At 40.6% G+C, this 18,393-nt stretch overlaps 1 protein-coding gene across 1 annotated transcript in view; it reads left to right on the top strand.

Annotated features, from left to right (window-relative positions):
• Positions 1-18,393, top strand: part of LOC124013046 (double C2-like domain-containing protein beta) — a 152,075-nt gene that overhangs the window by 81,355 nt on the left and 52,327 nt on the right. The window contains exon 3 of the mRNA XM_046327168.1: positions 10,507-10,581. Within this exon, the coding sequence (XP_046183124.1) occupies positions 10,507-10,581 (75 nt within the window). The remainder of the gene's footprint in view (positions 1-10,506; positions 10,582-18,393) is intronic.

Here is an 18,393-nt window from a genome sequence, read left to right as displayed (position 1 = left end):
GGGAGGCTAGCACTGGAGTAATATGATCACATTTTTTGGTTCTAGTCAGGATTCTAGCAGCCGTATTTAGCACTAACTGAAGTTTATTTAGTGCTTTCTCCGGGTAGCCGGAAAGTAGAGCATTGCAGTAGTCTAACCTAGAAGTGACAAAAGCATGGATGAATTTTTCTGCATCATTTTTAGACAGAAAGTTTCAGATTACGTAGATGGAAAAAAGCTGTCCTACAAAAAGATTTCCCAAGCTTTAAACATCCCAAGGAGCACTGTGCAAGCGATAATATTGAAATGGAAGGAGTATCAGACCACTGCAAATCTACCAAGACCTGGCCGTCCCTCTAAACTTTCAGCTCATACAAGGAGAAGACTGATCAGAGATGCAGCCAAGAGCCCCATGATCACTTTGGATGAACTGCAGAGATCTACAGCTGAGGTGGAGACTCTGTCCATAGGACAACAATCAGTTGTATATTGCACAAATCTGGCCTTTATGGAAGAGTGGCAAGAAGAAAGCCATTTCTTAAAGATATCCATAAAAAGTGTTGTTTAAAGTTTGCCACAAGCCACCTGGGAGACACACCAAACATGTGGAAGAAGGTGCTCTGGTCAGATGAAACCAAAATTGAACTTTTTGGCAACAATGCAAAACGTTATGTTTGGCATAAAAGCAACACAGCTCATCACCCTGAACACCATCCCCACTGTCAAACATGGTGGTGGCAGCATCATGGTTTGGGCCTGCTTTTCTTCAGCAGGGACAGGGAAGATGGTTAAAATTGATGGGAAGATGGATGGAGCCAAATACAGGACCATTCTGGAAGAAACCCTGATGGAGTCTGCAAAAGACCTGAGACTGGGACGGAGATCTGTCTTCCAACAAGAGAATGATCCAAAACATAAAGCAAAATCTACAACGGAATGGTTCAAAAATAAACATATCCAGGTGTTAGAATGGCCAAGTCAAAGTCCAGACCTGAATCCAATCGAAAATCTGTGGAAAGAACTGAAAACTTCTGTTCACAAATGCTCTCCATCCAACCTCACTGAGCTCGAGCTGTTTTGCAAGGAGGAATGGGTAAAAATGTCAGTCTCTCGATGTGCAAAACTGATAGAGACATACCCCAAGCGACTTACAGCTGTAATCGCAGCAAAAGGTGGCGCTACAAAGTATTAACTTAAGGGGGCTGAATAATTTTGCACGCCCAATTTTTCAGTTTTTGATTTGTTCAAAAAATATATAAAATATCCAATAAATGTCGATCCACTTAATGATTGTGTCCCACTTGTTGTTGATTCTTCACAAAAAAATACAGTTTTATATTTTTATGTTTGAAGCCTGAAATGTGGCAAAAGGTCGCAAAGTTCAAGGGGGTCGAATACTTTCGCAAGGCACTGTACTTCTAGCGAGGGCAATTTTGGAGCTTCACCGTGTTTCTTTGAAATGTACAGGTGTGTGTCAGCCGCATAGCAGTGAAAGTTAACATTATGTTTTCAAATGACATCCCCAAGAGGTAAAATAAATAGTGAAAACAATAGTGGTCCTAAAACAGAATCTTGAGGAACACCAAAATGTACAGTTGATTTGTCAGAGGACAAACCATTCACAGAGACAAACTGATATCTTTCCAACAGATAAGATCTAAACCAGGCCAGAACTTGTCTGTGTAGACCAATTTGAGTTTCCAATCTCTCCAAAAGAATGTGGTGATCGATGGTATCAAAAGCAGCACTATGGTCTAGGAGCACAAGTACAGATGCAGAGCCTCGGTCTGACGCCATTAAAAGGTAATTTACCACCTTCACAAGTGCAGTCTCAGTGCTAGGATGGGGTCTAAAACCAGACTGAAGCATTTCGTATACATTGTTTGTCTTCAGGAAGGTAGTGAGTTGCTGCGCAACAGCCTTTTCTAAACATTTTGAGAGGAATGGAAGATTCGATATAGGCCGATAGTTTTTAAAATATTTTCTGGATCAAGGTTTGGCTTTTTCAAGAGAGGCTTTATTACTGCCACTTTTAGTGAGTTTGGTACACATCCGGTGGATGGAGAGTCGTTTATTATGTTCAACATAGGAGGACCAAGCACAGGAAGCAGCTCTTTCAGTAGTTTAGTTGGAATAGGGTCCAGTATGCAGCTTGAAGGTTTAGAGGCCATGATTATTTTCATCATTGTGTCAAGTGATAAAGTACTAAAACACTTGTGTCTCTCTTGATCCTAGGTCCTGGCAGAGTTGTGCAGACTCTGACAACTGAGCTTTGAAGGAATATGTCATGTTTTGTCTTATATTGTCTTGTCATTTTGCTTTCCCTTCTGTTCGTTTTCCCCCTGCTGGTCTTATTAGGTTCGTTCCCTTTTTTCTCTCTCCCTCCCTCTCTCTCTTCTCTCTATCGTTCCGTTCCTGCTCCCAGCTGTTCCTATTCCCCTACTCAATCATCTAGTCTTTTCACACCTGTTCCTTATCTTGCCCTCTGATTAGAGTCCCTATTTCTCCCCTTGTTTTCCGTTTCTGTCCTGTCGGATCCTTGTATATTGTTCGCCGTGCTGTGTCTTTGTCTCGCCCTGTCGTGTCTTGTTTCCCTCAGATACTGCGTGTGAGCAGGTGTCTGAGTCTGCTACGGTCGGTGCCTTCCCGAGGCAACCTACAGTTTATGGTCGAGTCTCCAGTCTGTCCTCGTCACTACGAGTGGAATTAAGTTTTTTATGTTTTGTTTTCTGCTCTGATTGTCCAGGAGTATTGCCTATTTCCTTTACTGGAATAAAGACTCTGTTTTCGCCAAATCGCTTTTGGGTCCTCATTCACCTGCATAACAGAATATCGGATTGTTCTTATTTTCCTCAATTAAGTTGGAAAAATCAGATGATCGAGCAGCAGTAAGGGCTCTTCGATACTGCACGGTACTGTCTTTCCAAGCTAGTCGGAAGACTTCCAGTTTGGTGTTTCGCCATTTCCGTTCCAATTTTCTGGAAGTTTGCTTCAGAGCTCAGGTATTTTCTTTATACCAGGGAGCTAGTTTCTTATGAAAAAATGTTTTTAGTTTTTAGGGGTGCAACTGCATCTAGGGTATTGCGCAAGGTTAAATTGAGTTCCTCAGTTAGGTGGTTAACTGATTTTTGTCCTCTGGTGTCCTTGGGTAGACAGAGGGAGTCTGGAAGGACATCAAAGAATCTTTGGGTTGTCTGAGAATTTATAGCACGTCTTTTGATGTTCCTTGGTTGGGGTCTGAGCAGATTATTTGTTGCAATTGCAAACGTAATAAAATGGTGGTCCGATAGTCCAGGATTATGAGGAAAAACATTAAGATCCACAACTTTTATTCCTTGGGACAAAACTAGGTCCAGAGTATGACTGTGACAGTGAGTAGGTCCAGAGACATGTTGGACAAAACCCACTGAGTCGATGATGGCTCCGAAAGCCTTTTGGAGTGGGTCTGTGGACTTTTCCATGTGAATATTAAAGTCACCAAAGATTAGAACATTATCTGATATGACTACAAGGTCCGATAGGAATTCAGGGTAATCAATGAGGAACACTGTATATGGCCCAGGAGGCCTGTAAACAGTAGCTATAAAAAGTGATTGAGTAGGCTGCATAGATTTCATGATTAGAAGCTCAAAAGACTTAAACGTCATTTTTTTTGTCAATTAAAATTTGCTATCGTAAATCCTAGTTATCCTAGTTAGATTGCTAAGGTTGCTAAGGTGAACACCACCATGTTTAGTTTTGCCCAACCTAGGTCGAGGCACAGACACGGTCTCAATGGGGATAGCTGAGCTGACTACACTGACTGTGCTAGTGGCAGTACTCCACTATGCTGGCACGCTTGGTGATCTCATCCTAACATCGTTGGTGCCGACGTGGATAACAATATCTCTATACATTCGCCAGTTTTAGCTTTAGCCAGCACCATCTTCAGATTAGCGTTAACGTCGGTAGCCCTGCCCCCTGGTAAACAGTGCATGATCGCTGGATGATTCGTTTTAAGTCTCTAATAGAGTCTCCAATGACTAGAGTTTTTGTCAGAGCTAATGGTGGGAAGCTTTGGCGTCTCAGACCCCGTAATGGGAGGTGTAGAGACAAGTAAAGGCTCGGCCTCTGACTCCGACTCCTTGCTTAATGGAGAAAACCGGTTGAAAGTTTCTGTCGGCTGAATGAGGGACATCGGTTGAGCATTCCTACAACATTTCCCTCCAGAAACCGTGAGAAAGTTGTCCGGCTGCGGGACCGTGCGAGGGGGTTTATACTAACGTTACTATCTGTACTTACTGGTGGCACAGATACTGTTTCATTCTTTCCTACACTGAAATTACCCTTGCCTAACGATTGTGTCTGAAGCTGGGCTTGTAGCACAGCTATCCTCGTCGTGAGGCGATCTTTCTCCTGCATATTATGAGTACGGCGACTGCAATTAGAAGGCATCATGTTAATGTTACTACTTAGCTTCGGCTGTTGGAGGTCCTGACGAACCGTGTCCAGATAAAGCGTCCGGAGTGAAAAAGTTGAATGAAAAAATAAAAGTTGAGGGAAAAAAACAAAAATATAAACGGCAATTAAAAAGTAAAAACGTAAAGTTTTCAGGTAGAAAAGTAAGGTTGGCAACAAAACGCACAGCAGCACGTAAACAAGTCTGCAAGTTGTGACTGGAAATGGCGTCAAAATCACAGGAACATCAGTCGGGAAGTTAAAGCTTGTGGGCTGTGGCCGATACCAGGTACACCTCCAATTGACTCAAATGATGTCAATTATCAGAAGCTTCTAAAGCCATGACATAATTTTCGGGAATTTTCTAAGCTGTTTAGATGCACAGTCAACTTAGTGTATGTAAACTTGTGACCCACTGGAATTGTGATACAGTATAAGTGAAATAATTTGTTTGTAAACTATTGTTGGAAAAATTACTTGTGTCATGCACAAAGTAGATGTCCTAACCAACTTGCCAAAACTATAGTTTGTTAACAAGACATTTGTGGAGTGGTTGAAAAAACGAGTTTTAATGACTCCAACCTAAGTGTATGTAAACTTATGACTTCAACTGTATACACATACACACTTTTATTTAGTATATACCTTTATTATTCCCCGTAAACCCTACAACCCCTCCCCCAATTGGAGTAAACTAATAAACAAAAACACTTAGGCTTCTACCTTCTGTTTATACATACTATACACATTTTGCAGACACAATCTATTTTACAGTAGTTATATTTAGTTTGTTTTTAGTCCTGGCATTCCTCTATTTCTGATGTCCGTCCAGTTTGATTTATATTTGTATCTGCTATTTCACAAAAGTTCTGAACCTATCTACATTTGACAGACCCCGTAAGTTTTACATTTGTTATCTTGTTGTTATTCGTCCAACCCTTCAGCTCCATTCAACCCCTCCCATCTAACTCTTAGAAATCCAAAATGAATGGTGTTATTTGCCATATATTTCTCAACTGTGCTGTGATGCTTCACAGTACTGAACCTTTCTATTCTCATAGTTTCAACAGATTGTAAATTAAAGACAAATATTTTTACCAAAATAATGATTATATTATTGATCGATTGACTGTGACTTTTCAAACCACCCAGTATTGCTATCTGCAGCGTTAGTTCTAGGTAAATATTGCAATTCTTCAGCCATTCCTGGACTTGTGACCAAAAACATCCTACAGTATACTATACATTTGGGCCAGTATCACGATACTTGTTAGTATCGTGGCGTAGGAAAAAAACACAAATGGATTTAATTTCTTTATAAATGAAAGGCTCTGCATAGTCAATCCGACATCTGCATCAAGGAAGTGAGTTTGTGTTTATACTGGACCTACCACCCCCACCTACCATCAAGAAATCATGTCAATGCGGAGCTGTACGGAGCCCTTTGCATTGTTACAAAATTTGGCCTTTGCATTCCTCCGAAGGCTCTGCAATTGCGTCACACTATCCATACTGCACCTACGACCACATTTTCGGATTAAGCATAAATTGTCTCTTAACCCCACCCTGGCTGTTACTCTGGGATCTCCACCCCAACTCATCTATTCCATTATCACTGCTGTTAGTGATTGATGCCTCTGCAGGTACCCTCTGCAGGTACACAGGCCAGTCAGATATGCTAACAAAGACATATATCAGAGACAGTTAAATGTGGCAGGGAATAAGGCCAAAATGCAGCAACTGGGAAAAGGGAATCTCCAGATGCTAGACAGAATGTATTAAGAACATTTATGTTTTAAGCAAACAGTGGGTTAGTTTTAGTTTTTTTTTTATTTGAGATAGATTAGACTTTGTGTTTTTCAAAAAGCATTTTTGGGGGCAGTTGTGTGCATCCCACACAAGCTGCAAGATAAAGGTGTGCATACATTGCAGCAGCTGCCTGTGGCTTATTTGATAAATAGGTAAGAAAAACAGTGAGTGTATCCTACACCATTTGAAATTTGCCAAACTCCTGTTTACTTGAATATAATTAAAGCTTAAAGATCCAATGCAGCCATTGTTATCTAAATATCAAATCATTTTGAGGTAACAATTACTTACCTTACTGTGATTTGTTTTCTCTAATTAAAATAGTAAAAAGAATCAAAAATAGCTTCTTAGCATAGAGTAATTTCTCAAGCAAGAATTTTGCTAGGACTGTCTGGAAGTGGTCTAAGTGAGGAGGGGAAGTCTGAAAACTAGTTTTGGAAGTCTTTCTTATTGGTCTATCAACTAATTTACCGGATGATGATGTCACCAGGCAGGCCAAACTCCATCCCACCAAAACAGGCTGTAATTTCAGCCACTCTTTTCAAACTCCGAAACTAATAGGCATTATCATCATTTTCACAATTTAACTCTATTATTTCAACCTCATAGTGTGGAAATATTGATACAACTGAGTAAAATATATTTTTTAACAGTACTGGGCCTTTAACAGAATGTAATTCCACACAAGCCATGTAAACTCTAGCTCATAGGCTGGCCATGAAGCTTAGGTTATCTACAAGACTTCTTACATCCCTCCAATTCCCTCCAGCATTTCACTGAAACGAATCTCTACATTCACAAACATGTATTCTGCCTTGCCCAACCACACACACCTCCTCGCGTAAGGAGATGAAGCAAGGAAGGGTAATATTAAAGATAAAGAGGACTTGATTTGATTCAACAAATTCAGACATTTCCAGGCATGTGGGGAAAGGGGCCGGAGGGAGGCGGAGACACAGGCACAACACACAAAGGCAGCATCAAGGGGAATTAATGACTATGTGTGAGGTGTGTGGATACACTGTTGCATGGTACCCATCTGCCTTTCATAACCGTCATCTCCCCACGTTTCCCCATAATTATGATCAACTAGCTATTCACTGGTGGCTTTGGCAATCAGGGCCGCGATCATGCGGATGATCATCTGTTCATCCGACACCAAACCCACATAATGCATCTCTGCCCAGTTTAGAGTTAAGGTCAGTGGGGTGGTAACCGCCACGGAGGGAGATAGTATCTACTGTATGTCAGTCCCTTCAATCAACTGCCATTTTTTAGTGCCATAGTTTCAAGTTTTAATGGGAAAATATGTATGATATAGCCTATTCGCTGTCTTTACTTTAAAGAGATGTCAAAAAAGTGTTAGATGATGAAAGCATTTCAGCATTGGTTGTAGTTGGTCATTCGACGATGGCCTCTCATGCTTGACTTCAACCATTTTCTAAATGAGACATTCATGGCTCAATTTTGGCCATCATACCTGGTATCCTGTAAAAACTTAACCAGATGTCCAGGTATTTCAGACCAGTGCCCATGTCTGGTCCTCCTCTAGCCTGGTGGAACTATTCTGATCTCGGTCACTAGCCTGATCTCGCTTGCTTCTGTTTCGGTTGACTGGGCTAGTCTTCAGTAAGGAAGAAAACTGGGTAGAGGAGGTTGTAGCTGCACAGGGAGCTTTGGTTGAGTGTTACCTCACCATGTATTTAATGCTTCCACCCATACAGCCTAACAGTCAGGGTTTTGGTCAATTCCAATGTCATTTGAAATTCCAATTAAATTCACTCATGGAGTGGAGAATTTATGTTGAATTCAATTCAAATGTCAACATTCTTTAAGTTATTGAATTGGGATTAGACTATTTGGACTATTTCAATTGAAATGGAATTGTAACTGTACAAATATTTAATCTTGAATTAATGGAATTAAGGCAATTAGTATAAAAAATGGAGTACAGGATTTGTTTTAAATCATTTCAACTTGTATATCTATATTTCCAGTATAGCTAGCCTGTCTGAACAGTGACATTATCATCCTGAAAGACTGAAGGAATTTAATTCAAATTGGAATTTGGGGAATGTACCTAACATTGGAATTGAGAGGAATTGAATTATCTCTGAATTCAAAGACTGAACTGGAGTTTGAATTGAGTTAAATGGAATTTAGAGGGAGAGGAAATTTAATTTAATTTGTGGAATTAACCCCAACTCTGGTGACAACGCAAGAACACAGCATCATAGTGCGTCAAAGCTACTGATCTATTGCTCTTCAGCGATGTAACGTGAAGGAGCACCACTAGGCTCATACTGTATGTCAGCCAGCTAGCTGTTTAAACCATGAACAAAACTATTTACCTAGGGAAGCATCCACTCACTAAACACTACATATACTCAATACATCAGCCTTGAGCTGCCTGTCAAATGCAAAGCTGATATTTCATTCTACTTGTAGACAGCCTATTCCAAAGTGTCTGAATCCTATTGGGTTCAGCCCAGAGACTGGTAGTGGTATCTACAGTAGAACATAACATAACATAACTTGGAGTAGTGAGGCCCACAAGTGTGTGTTGGGAACCTTTTTGTTGTCTGGCGCAATTCCACGACAGATCCTATCAATTCACATCTGTGGAGCGTCTCTGAAGCCGCTCGCACAATGGGGAGATACTTGCAGCGCTGGACTATCAAAGAGAACATCCATCTGTGTCCCACACAAACATCTGACTCAACCTGGGGCTTTGTAGAGGAGATGAGATGCTGCGAATGAAAGGAGGAAAGGCTCAGAGCGTAGAGAGTAGAGGCAGTAATGGACCTCCAACAAATGATTGCTAAGAGGAAGCGACGTAGGAACAGAGAAAAAATACTCATTCCCTCCTGCTCCACTCAGTCCTACAATCATATTTCAAGCTTTTTTGTTCTTAAAGTTTTCATAGTTTGGTTTTGATGTGGAATTGGAATGTGACATGAGTTTTTGATTAGGCACACAAATATGTATAAAAGGTTTTGCAGACGAGTAGCCGCCTCACGAAAATAGAAATATTAACTTTGCACTTGTTCACCCGAAACTCATGGGGATCAAAAAAAACGTTCATTACCAAGAATTGCTCTGTGTTGGGAGAGAAATGCCACACACACACTGAAGAATGTTCATCCCACACATGGCTGAGCAAATACGTTTGGGAGATAGGATAGCACTGACGCAGACAGACACATGCGAACTCACACACAAAAGGAAAACAGTTCAACTTAACCAAGGGGGAGAGAGAGAAAAAGTACAACTTTGATTCAGCTGACACTCGGCAATTGCAAACAAGTCACAAACAACTAAGAGTTACAACAATCTGTTTATTGTAACTTCAAATATTAATACATGTCCACCTGACAATGGCCTAGTACAAGGTTGGGCAACTCCGTTCACTGCCGCAGTAGTTGATGCTGCACATCAATGGTGTTTGGTTGATATAGGGAAATATACAGTGCCTTGCAAAAGTATTTAGACCCCTTGGATTTCTTCACATTTTGTGTTGGTGACCTGACAGGTCACCCATTGAGCATGTTTGGGATGCTATGGATTAACATGTAGGACAGTGTGTTCCAGTGCCCGCCAGTATCCAGTAACTTCGCACAGCCATTGAAGAGGAGTGGGGCAACATTCCATAGGCCACAATCAACAGCCGGATCAACTCTATGTGAAGGAGATGTGTCACGCTGCATGAGGCAAATGGTGTTCACACCAGATACTGACTGGTTTTCTGATCCACGCCCCTACTTTTCTGTGACCAACAAATACAAATCTGTATTCCCAGTCATGTGAAATTCATAGATTAGCGCCTAATGAATTAATTTCAATTGACTGATGTCCTTTTATGAACTGTAACTCAATAAAATCTTTGAAATTGTTCCATTTTGCGTTTATATTTTTGTTCAGTATAGCTGATTTACTCACACATGCTGAACTAGTACTTCATGTGAACCGTTTTAGTTCTCTTGTTAGAGAGCTAACCTTCACAAGAGTTATATTTATTCGTTATTTCAGTTTCTCTCTGGAATTCAGTTTTTCTCTGGAATTTTTTGTTTGTGGAAAAGTTATTTTGCCAGCTGTTGGAACAGGTCTCACGTCTGGAGTTTCTATTTGGGTGACATGGCTTTTGTTCTTCTGACGAGGTTGTGCACTTGACAGAAACAAAAGTGTTTGACTTAAATTGGATGTCAGGTGGCCTTGTATGTCTGGCAGGTACTACCTTGTGAAGTCTTACGACACGTTCTTCTCTGTCTGTCTCTCCCACAGGGGCTAAAACCCATGGACCACAACGGGCTCTCAGATCCATATGTCAAACTGCACCTGCTGCCTGGGGCCAGTAAGGTACGTACCTGTCTTATTATACTTACATTAAAAGGTACATTATATTAGTTTAGTTGCTAACTCAAATTATGTGTGTCGTCTGTACAGTTCATAGGCACTATGATAATAGTAATATATTTATTTCCTCATACAATACAATCTGTCATTTATAGGCTAACAAGGAGGTCATTTCTGGACAATCATTTTTGCCATTTAGGGGACCCTTTTTGGCTCAAGAGCACCAAGTGTATTACACTCCAAAAACAGAGATGTTTTCAGACCTCAAATGTGTTCTTCTGTTGAGATAAGTCCAGCTCTAAGCCCATCTGCTTTGTAGTTCCAGCGATATGCCACTGTCCAAAAAGAATAGAAAGATAAGAACCATATCATTTCCAGGTTTATTGTGCTTATCTTTTCCATTCACTTGAGGTATATAGCTGAGGCGTACACAACTGGTGGTGTGGGACATGGATTCATCTTGATATTAGGATACTATTGAAAACATCTGACAAACTTAGATTTTGGAGTGTAATGTCCTTTTAATACTCTAAATGCAGTGATGCATTGATGCATAATGTTGTCATTGGCCTGTGTGTTGCATATCAGATGGTGTCATGTCTGATTATCATAAATTAATGGACACTGTCATGCCCTGTTATGAAAGCGGACACTATCATGCCCTGTTATGAAAGCGGACACTATCATGCCCTGTTATGAAAGCGGACACTATCATGCCCTGTTATGAAAGCGGACACTATCATGCCCTGTTATGAATGCTTGGAATATACAGTAGCTTACGTGAAGGTTTATCTGTTGCTGCGACTCTGCTGCTTCTACTCTGTACTGAATTACAGTTCATATAAGGAAATCAGTCAATTTCAGTAACTGTATTAGGCCCTAATCTATGGATTTCACATGACTGGGAATACAGATATTAATCTGTTGGTCACAAATACCTTAACAAAAAAAAGTAGGGGCGTGGATCAGAAACCAGTCAGAATCTGGTATGATCACAATCTTCTTCGCATAGAGTTGATCAGGCTGTTGATTGTGGGTTGTGCAATGTTGTCCCACTCCTCTTCAATGGCTTTGCGAAGTTGATGGATAATGGCGGGAACTGTAACACGCTGGCGTACACGTCGATCCAACGCATCCCAATGAGCATGTCTGATGAGTATGCAAGCCATGGAAGAACTGGGACATTTTCAGCTTCCAATAATTGTGTACAGATCCTTGCGACATGGAGCTGCACATTATCATGCTGAAACATGAGGTGATGAATGGCACGACAATGGGCCTCAGGATCTCGTTAGTTATCTCTGTGCATTCTAATTGCTATCCATAAAATGCAATTGTGTTCGTTGTCCGTAGCTTATGCATGCCCATACCATAACCCCACTGCCGCCATGGGCACTCTGTACACAACGTTGACATCAGCAAACTGGTCGCCAACACGACGCCATACATGCTGTGTGCCATCTACCCGGTACGGTTGAAACAGGGATTCCTCTGTGAAGAGCACACTTCTCCGAACTGCAGTCAAGTCAAGACCCTGGTGAGGACGACAAGCACATAGATGAGCTTCCCTAAGACGGTTTCTGACAGTTTGCAGAGAGATTCTTCAGTTGTGCAAACACACAATTTCATCACTTGTCCGGGTGGCTGGTCTCAGATGATCCCACAGGTGAAGAAGCAGATGTGGAGGACCTTGGTTACACGTGGTTGTGAGGCCAGTTGTGAGGCCAGTTGCACGTACTGTAAAATTATTTAAAACGAAGTTGGAGGCGGCTTATGGTAGAGAAATTAGAGTGCCCTTTTATTGTCCCCAGCACAAGGTGCACCTGGGTAATGATCATGCTGTTTTAATCATCTTCTTGATATGCCACACCTGTCAGGTGGATGGATTATCTGGGCAAAATAGAAATGCTGACTAACTAGGATGTAAACAAATTTGTGCACAACATTTGAGAGAAATAAGCTTATTTGTGCATATCCAACATTTCTGGGATATCACACCCATTGTATTAGGCACATTTGATAAATACAATTGAATTTGATCAAACTGGCTTAGGGTAGATCGGGCCCTATGACAAGTAGTTTAGGAAGAGTGTTACAGTGCTTAATTAGTGAAGAGAGCATTGCTATTGAGCCATTACTAATTTCAGATTATGTCTACAGTTATCAGACGGTTGGCAATTAATTTTATCCATGCTGATCGTGTCTATTCGAAGGGATGACACATGCTGTCCCATTCTCTCCAACCCCCTCAAGTTTAGCCCATCCTCATCTTCCATTCATTGCCAAGCCAAGACCTTATTTCATCACCAAAGCCCAGGTAGTCTTTCACTGTGACTTATTATGTCAGTTCAAGGATTTTGAATCCTTTAATCAAATTATTGTAGTGTAGTACCTTCGGATCAAGCCAGTTCTTTTTACATGTCTGTTACCATTTCCCGGCCACAAATACTGTTGTCTTGCTGTATTGTCATCTTTGTCTCCGTGATCTAGACTTCTGTCATGCCAACAATCCACTTAGCAGCTGCAAATAAGGGTTTCCTAATCACCCATGCTGTCCCCAACTGTCTGGACACCTTGACCTCCGTGTGAACTCTCCTTAAGACCATTAATAGGTAATTGATTGGGTGTGAACGTCGAGCATATGGACACTGTTTAATTTGGGGGCCTGAAATTGCACCACAAACATAGCAGCTGTGACAGGCCTCAGATGTTTCTCACTCCATCTTAATGGCGGCCATCAAGTGGTCCAGACAGAGAGACTTGCCGCCAGAGAATTTACCTACAATTTAGTTTTGCTTGTGTCTGAGTTTGGTCTAGTGCTCTAGTGGTCTAGTGCTCTAGTGGTCTAGTGCTTAACGCAGCCAACTCCAGACTGCAGACTGCATGACCTGTAAAAAAAGTTTTGAATTTCAATCCCCAAGTTGATCTCCTCAACCCGGTCTGCACACCTCTCATCGGTTTCCCCCTTTTTTAAGCAATATGTCTGTCCCAATGAAACAACAATTCACTTCCCCTTTTCATAAAAACTCAACACAATTTTCCTTAGCAATGGTGTCAACCTCTGGTCCTGGAGAGCGTTAGATAGACACATTGCTCTGGTTGTTTGTGTGGCGTTTCAGAAATGAATCAGCTACTGTTTGAGAGGAAACCAATAAGCTGGGGCTTTGTTCCCCGGAACATTCATGTGCGATGACTCAGTGGCAAATAATCCCACCAGTTAATGGAAGATGTTCTTCATCCTCACTCTCCATTACTCACCACCACACAGAATATCATCTTGCTGTTTTGTTCAACTCAACACTGTTCCCTAGCAGAACTTGAGGGCTTGTGAAATCCACCTTGCAAAGCAATGTACTTCTCCAATCACTAAATTGGAGTGAAGTGTCTCATACCAATGGAACTCTGTGGTAGGAGCTGTTCCTTAACTTTCTATAAAGAGCACAATACAGTATAAAAGCTACATAACATGTTCCTCACAAGTCAACATATAAGCAAGGGTTTGCCAATGACATGCATACGTCTATGTTTTTTTCGTTAAGCACTTATGGATGTTCATGCATTGCATTGAAATGTTTCTTAGGTACTGTTACAGTATGGCATGATGTTTTATGTTGTGCACTTCTTAGACACATTGTTATATAAGCATTTTTAGTATCGATACAATACTACTGCATATACAGTTCAAAAGTTTGGACACACCTACTCATTCAAGGGTTTTTCTTTATCTTTACTATTTTCTACATTGTAGAATAATAGTGAAGACGTCAAAACTATGAAATAACACAAATGGAATCATGTTGTCACCAAAAAAGTGTTCAACAAATCAAAATATATTTTAGATTTTAGATTTTTCAAAGTAGCCACCCTTTACCTTGATGACAGCTTTGGACACTCTTGGCATTCTCTCAACCAGCTTCAGCTGGAATGTTTTTCCAACGGTCTTGAAGGAGTACCCACATATGCTGAGAACTTGTTGGCTACTTCTCCTTCACTCTGCGGTCAAACTCATCCAAACCATCTCAATTGGGTTGAGGTGGAGTGATTGTGGAGGCCAGGTCATCTGATGCAGAACTCCATCATTCCATCACTCTCCTTCTTGGTCAAATAGCCCTTACACAGCCTGGAGGTGTCATTGTCCTTTTGAAAAACAAATGATAGTCTTACTAAGCGCAAACCAGTGCTCAGCATATGTGGGAACTCTTTCAAGACTGTTGGAAAATCATTCCAGGTGAAGCTGGTTGAGAGAATGCCAATAGTGTGCAAAGCTGTCATCAAGACAGAGGGTGGCTACTATGAAAAATATCAAATATAATTTCATTTGTGTTATTTCATAGTTTTGATATCTTCACAATTCTACAATGTAGAGAATAGTAAAAATCAATGTGTATGTTACAGCCCTTTTTTACGTGCATTTCAGATAAAAGGTAGGGATGAAAGGGACATACTGAACTCTCTATTTTAATCAAATATCCAACCTCACTCTTATCACAAAAGATTAGTAACCAGAGGCTGCTGCTGCAGATGCAACCGTAAATATAGATACTTCCTCATGTAATGGCTTATGTAAAGCCATTGAATGTGTGATTTATCACTGTGGAATTATATTCTTATTGCATCGACCCCAGTCAGCAGCTATACAATGGCACTACTTTGCAGATTCTAGTGATAACCAAAACCATGTATACCTTATATGTACATTATGTATGTGATTTGTGGTTCTCTTACCTACCTTAAATTAACTGCACTGATTGTAAATCACTGGTGATAACTAGCTAATGTAGTCAGCATGCATTGATTGATTGATATTGGTAGATTTGTTTAATGTGAGAAATATTCAAATCACTGGCAGGGAGCCAGGTTGATATTTCTCTGGCTGTCGTTGGTGACTAAATGCATCTCTCACATCAGATGGTAATATCAGTTATAGATCACCACTTGTGATGCACAAACAACGCACCACAGCCGCGAGATAGATGAACACAACACGGAAGCTTCTTGTTAAAACTTTTGTTTATCGAACCCACTGGAATGAATAATTGCCTGCTTATTAAGTTCCCAGCATGCATTGATATGCCTATTCTTTCATTTAATTGCAATCTGGCATTTGCATTCTACGTCTGAGAAACGCACGGCGTTGTCCTTGTGTGTCGCTACTGTGGCATTCTGGTGTTGACGAAATCACCCGAGAATTGAGAACGTGTCATATAAACAGGGAAATTGAGATTGATATGGATGAGATGAGATTTCTAATCTGAATTACAGATTAGAAATTGATAGGAAGATGGTGGAGGAGCAGACATACAGTAGTAGGAAGGGTGGGACGTGGGAATTGAACCCTTGTCCCGGGGTTTAGGGCTGTTGCGGTGACCGTATTACCGCCATGCCGAGAGTCATGGCCGTTGTCAAATCCCACATGACCGTTGAGTCATGGTAATATCCTTTTATGCAATCTGGACATGCATTGGTAGTAACCAATTCGCTAATGACCGTCATGTCACTAATGGTCTGATACTTGATACTAAGTGCTCTATTGTCCCTCTAACTACTCTGATACCAATGCAAATACAATCGAAAGTACAACAGTGGTGTGCAGAACGGCATATCGGAACGCACAACTATTCGACCCTTGTCACGGATGGCCTATTGCAGCGGAAGACCACACCGAGTTCCACTGCTATCAGCTGAAAACAAGAAGAAGCAGCTCCAATGGGCACATGATCACCAATACTGGACAATTGAGGAGTGGAAAAACATCACCTGGAACATGACAGCTAGTTCAGTTTACTTGAGAGTCCCCAGACTTCAACCCAATAGAGAATATTTGGGATGAGATGGACTGTTCTAAAGGCAGATGTCGGTCTGACCCGGTACCTATTAAACTGGCCGGTGAGTGTATATGAGCCCAAGCCCCCACAAAAAAACACATCATTAAAATAATGATTGTGTCATTATACAATACATAGCCTAATAGCCTACCACATATTACTCCCGGCAGAAAAAAACACCAAATAGATTTAAGATATTCTCCAAAATGAAACAAATTCTAGTACCTTTTGGGTGTGAACTGTATACTGGATTAGCATACTGGATGGACTGTTACCTTATGCTACACTCCAAACTTTCTTTCCATGAGTCTCGGAGAGAATAGCCCTAGTAAATAGGGATTTTTTTAAAATATTTTCATAATTAATATACTGACACATTACCTTTAGCCACAGCATATCTCACCACCATGCGTTTCCATCTCCTCTTCTCTCACCTTCATACCTTTCTCAAGTGCGCAGAGAGAGTAGCTGTCAACAGTTTAATGAAATATGTTTTGTTGTGAAAACATCTTACTATCGATGTTCCCAAGCAGATTTCACTTGGTTTTCCAAATGAAGCACTGGGTAGCTGTAGGAACAGGGTTGGATATCCCATGGCATACAGGGTTAGGGCGGAATATCACCTGTCTCACAGCGAGAGGCTGCATGCTCCTCAAACAGTGGTTGATGTGTGGTGTGAAATAAGGGTTCTTATAAGCCCAGACATTTCTATATGCAATCCCATGTGAAAGCAGAGTTCTGATGGTTACCACTAAAAAGAGGAGGATCCCAGCTGCTAATATATTGATTTCTCAACTGATAATATTAAGCACATGCTCCACTATAAAACCGGAGTAGCCTACCCAGCATGATTGAAAAACAAACCATGGGAAGCGGCCTCCATTCGCTATTCGAGTGCATACGGATTACATGTATTTTTCCTCTGCCCCTTTTGCTGCTCATTTGATAATGGGCCATTCTAAATCTTAAACAAATGTTACATATTAGTAAAGACAAGATTAATTTGAGAAAAGTCTGATGGGTGAAAATATGATCACATGATGAGATAACACTTTGTGTGCAGCCTGAAAGCAAGGAAGATTTATAATCTTATAGTTCGATCATGGAGCCCATGACATTCTAAGGTTTTTATCATTCACAACTAAAGTTTCCAAATAACTCTAAATCTAGCATATAGGACCTGGTTCAAATGATCACTTTTAAACATAGCCACTTCATATTAGCACTCGCTCTGGAATTGGAAAAATATTGTTTCTATTTTATTCAGCTAAGTTCAATTATATTCTTCTTACTACTGAACAAAAATATGAAAGCAACATGTAAAGTGTTGTTCCCATGTTTCATGAGCTGAAAAAGATGCCAAAAAGTTTTGATACACGCAACATTTGTGTACAAATTTGATTACATCCATGTTAATGAGCATTTCTCCTTTGCCAAGATAATCCATCCACCTGACAGGTGTGGCATATCAAGAAGCTAATTAAACAGCACGATCATTACACAGATGCACCTTGTGCTGGGGACAATAAAAGGCACACTCTAAAATGCCTGATTTTTTATTTTAAAGCCACAGATGTCTCAAGATTTATTTTTTACATTGGCATTTATTTAGTAAAAGCTGTTGCCAGAACTCTTATTTTTCTTAACTGCATTTTTGTTTAGAGGGCTTGTAAGTAAGTATTTAACCAATAAGGACCTCCACATCCGGTTGTATTTATGCATAGTCACTAAACCGACAAATAACATTTGATTTGATTTGAAAACCTGAGTATGCACAACCAAAGAATTTCTGTATAAACTGATTATTGTTATTTTATTGTTGCTCTTTTATTTATTTTTTACATTCGTATATTTAGTCCTCACCAAGGTCTTGACCTAACTACAGTTCAGCATCGAAACCGAGTTCAGTGAGAAAATGCTCAGCTTTGATGCCTGCTGGCCGGCTAGAGAAGTGTGCTCTTTACGGATGAATCCCGGTTTCAACTGTATG

This window comes from Oncorhynchus gorbuscha, linkage group LG02, assembly GCF_021184085.1.
Source record: "Oncorhynchus gorbuscha isolate QuinsamMale2020 ecotype Even-year linkage group LG02, OgorEven_v1.0, whole genome shotgun sequence".
Taxonomy (NCBI): domain Eukaryota; kingdom Metazoa; phylum Chordata; class Actinopteri; order Salmoniformes; family Salmonidae; genus Oncorhynchus; species Oncorhynchus gorbuscha.
Note: the sequence above shows the minus strand (reverse complement) of the source record. Positions and strands in the feature narration are given on the sequence as shown.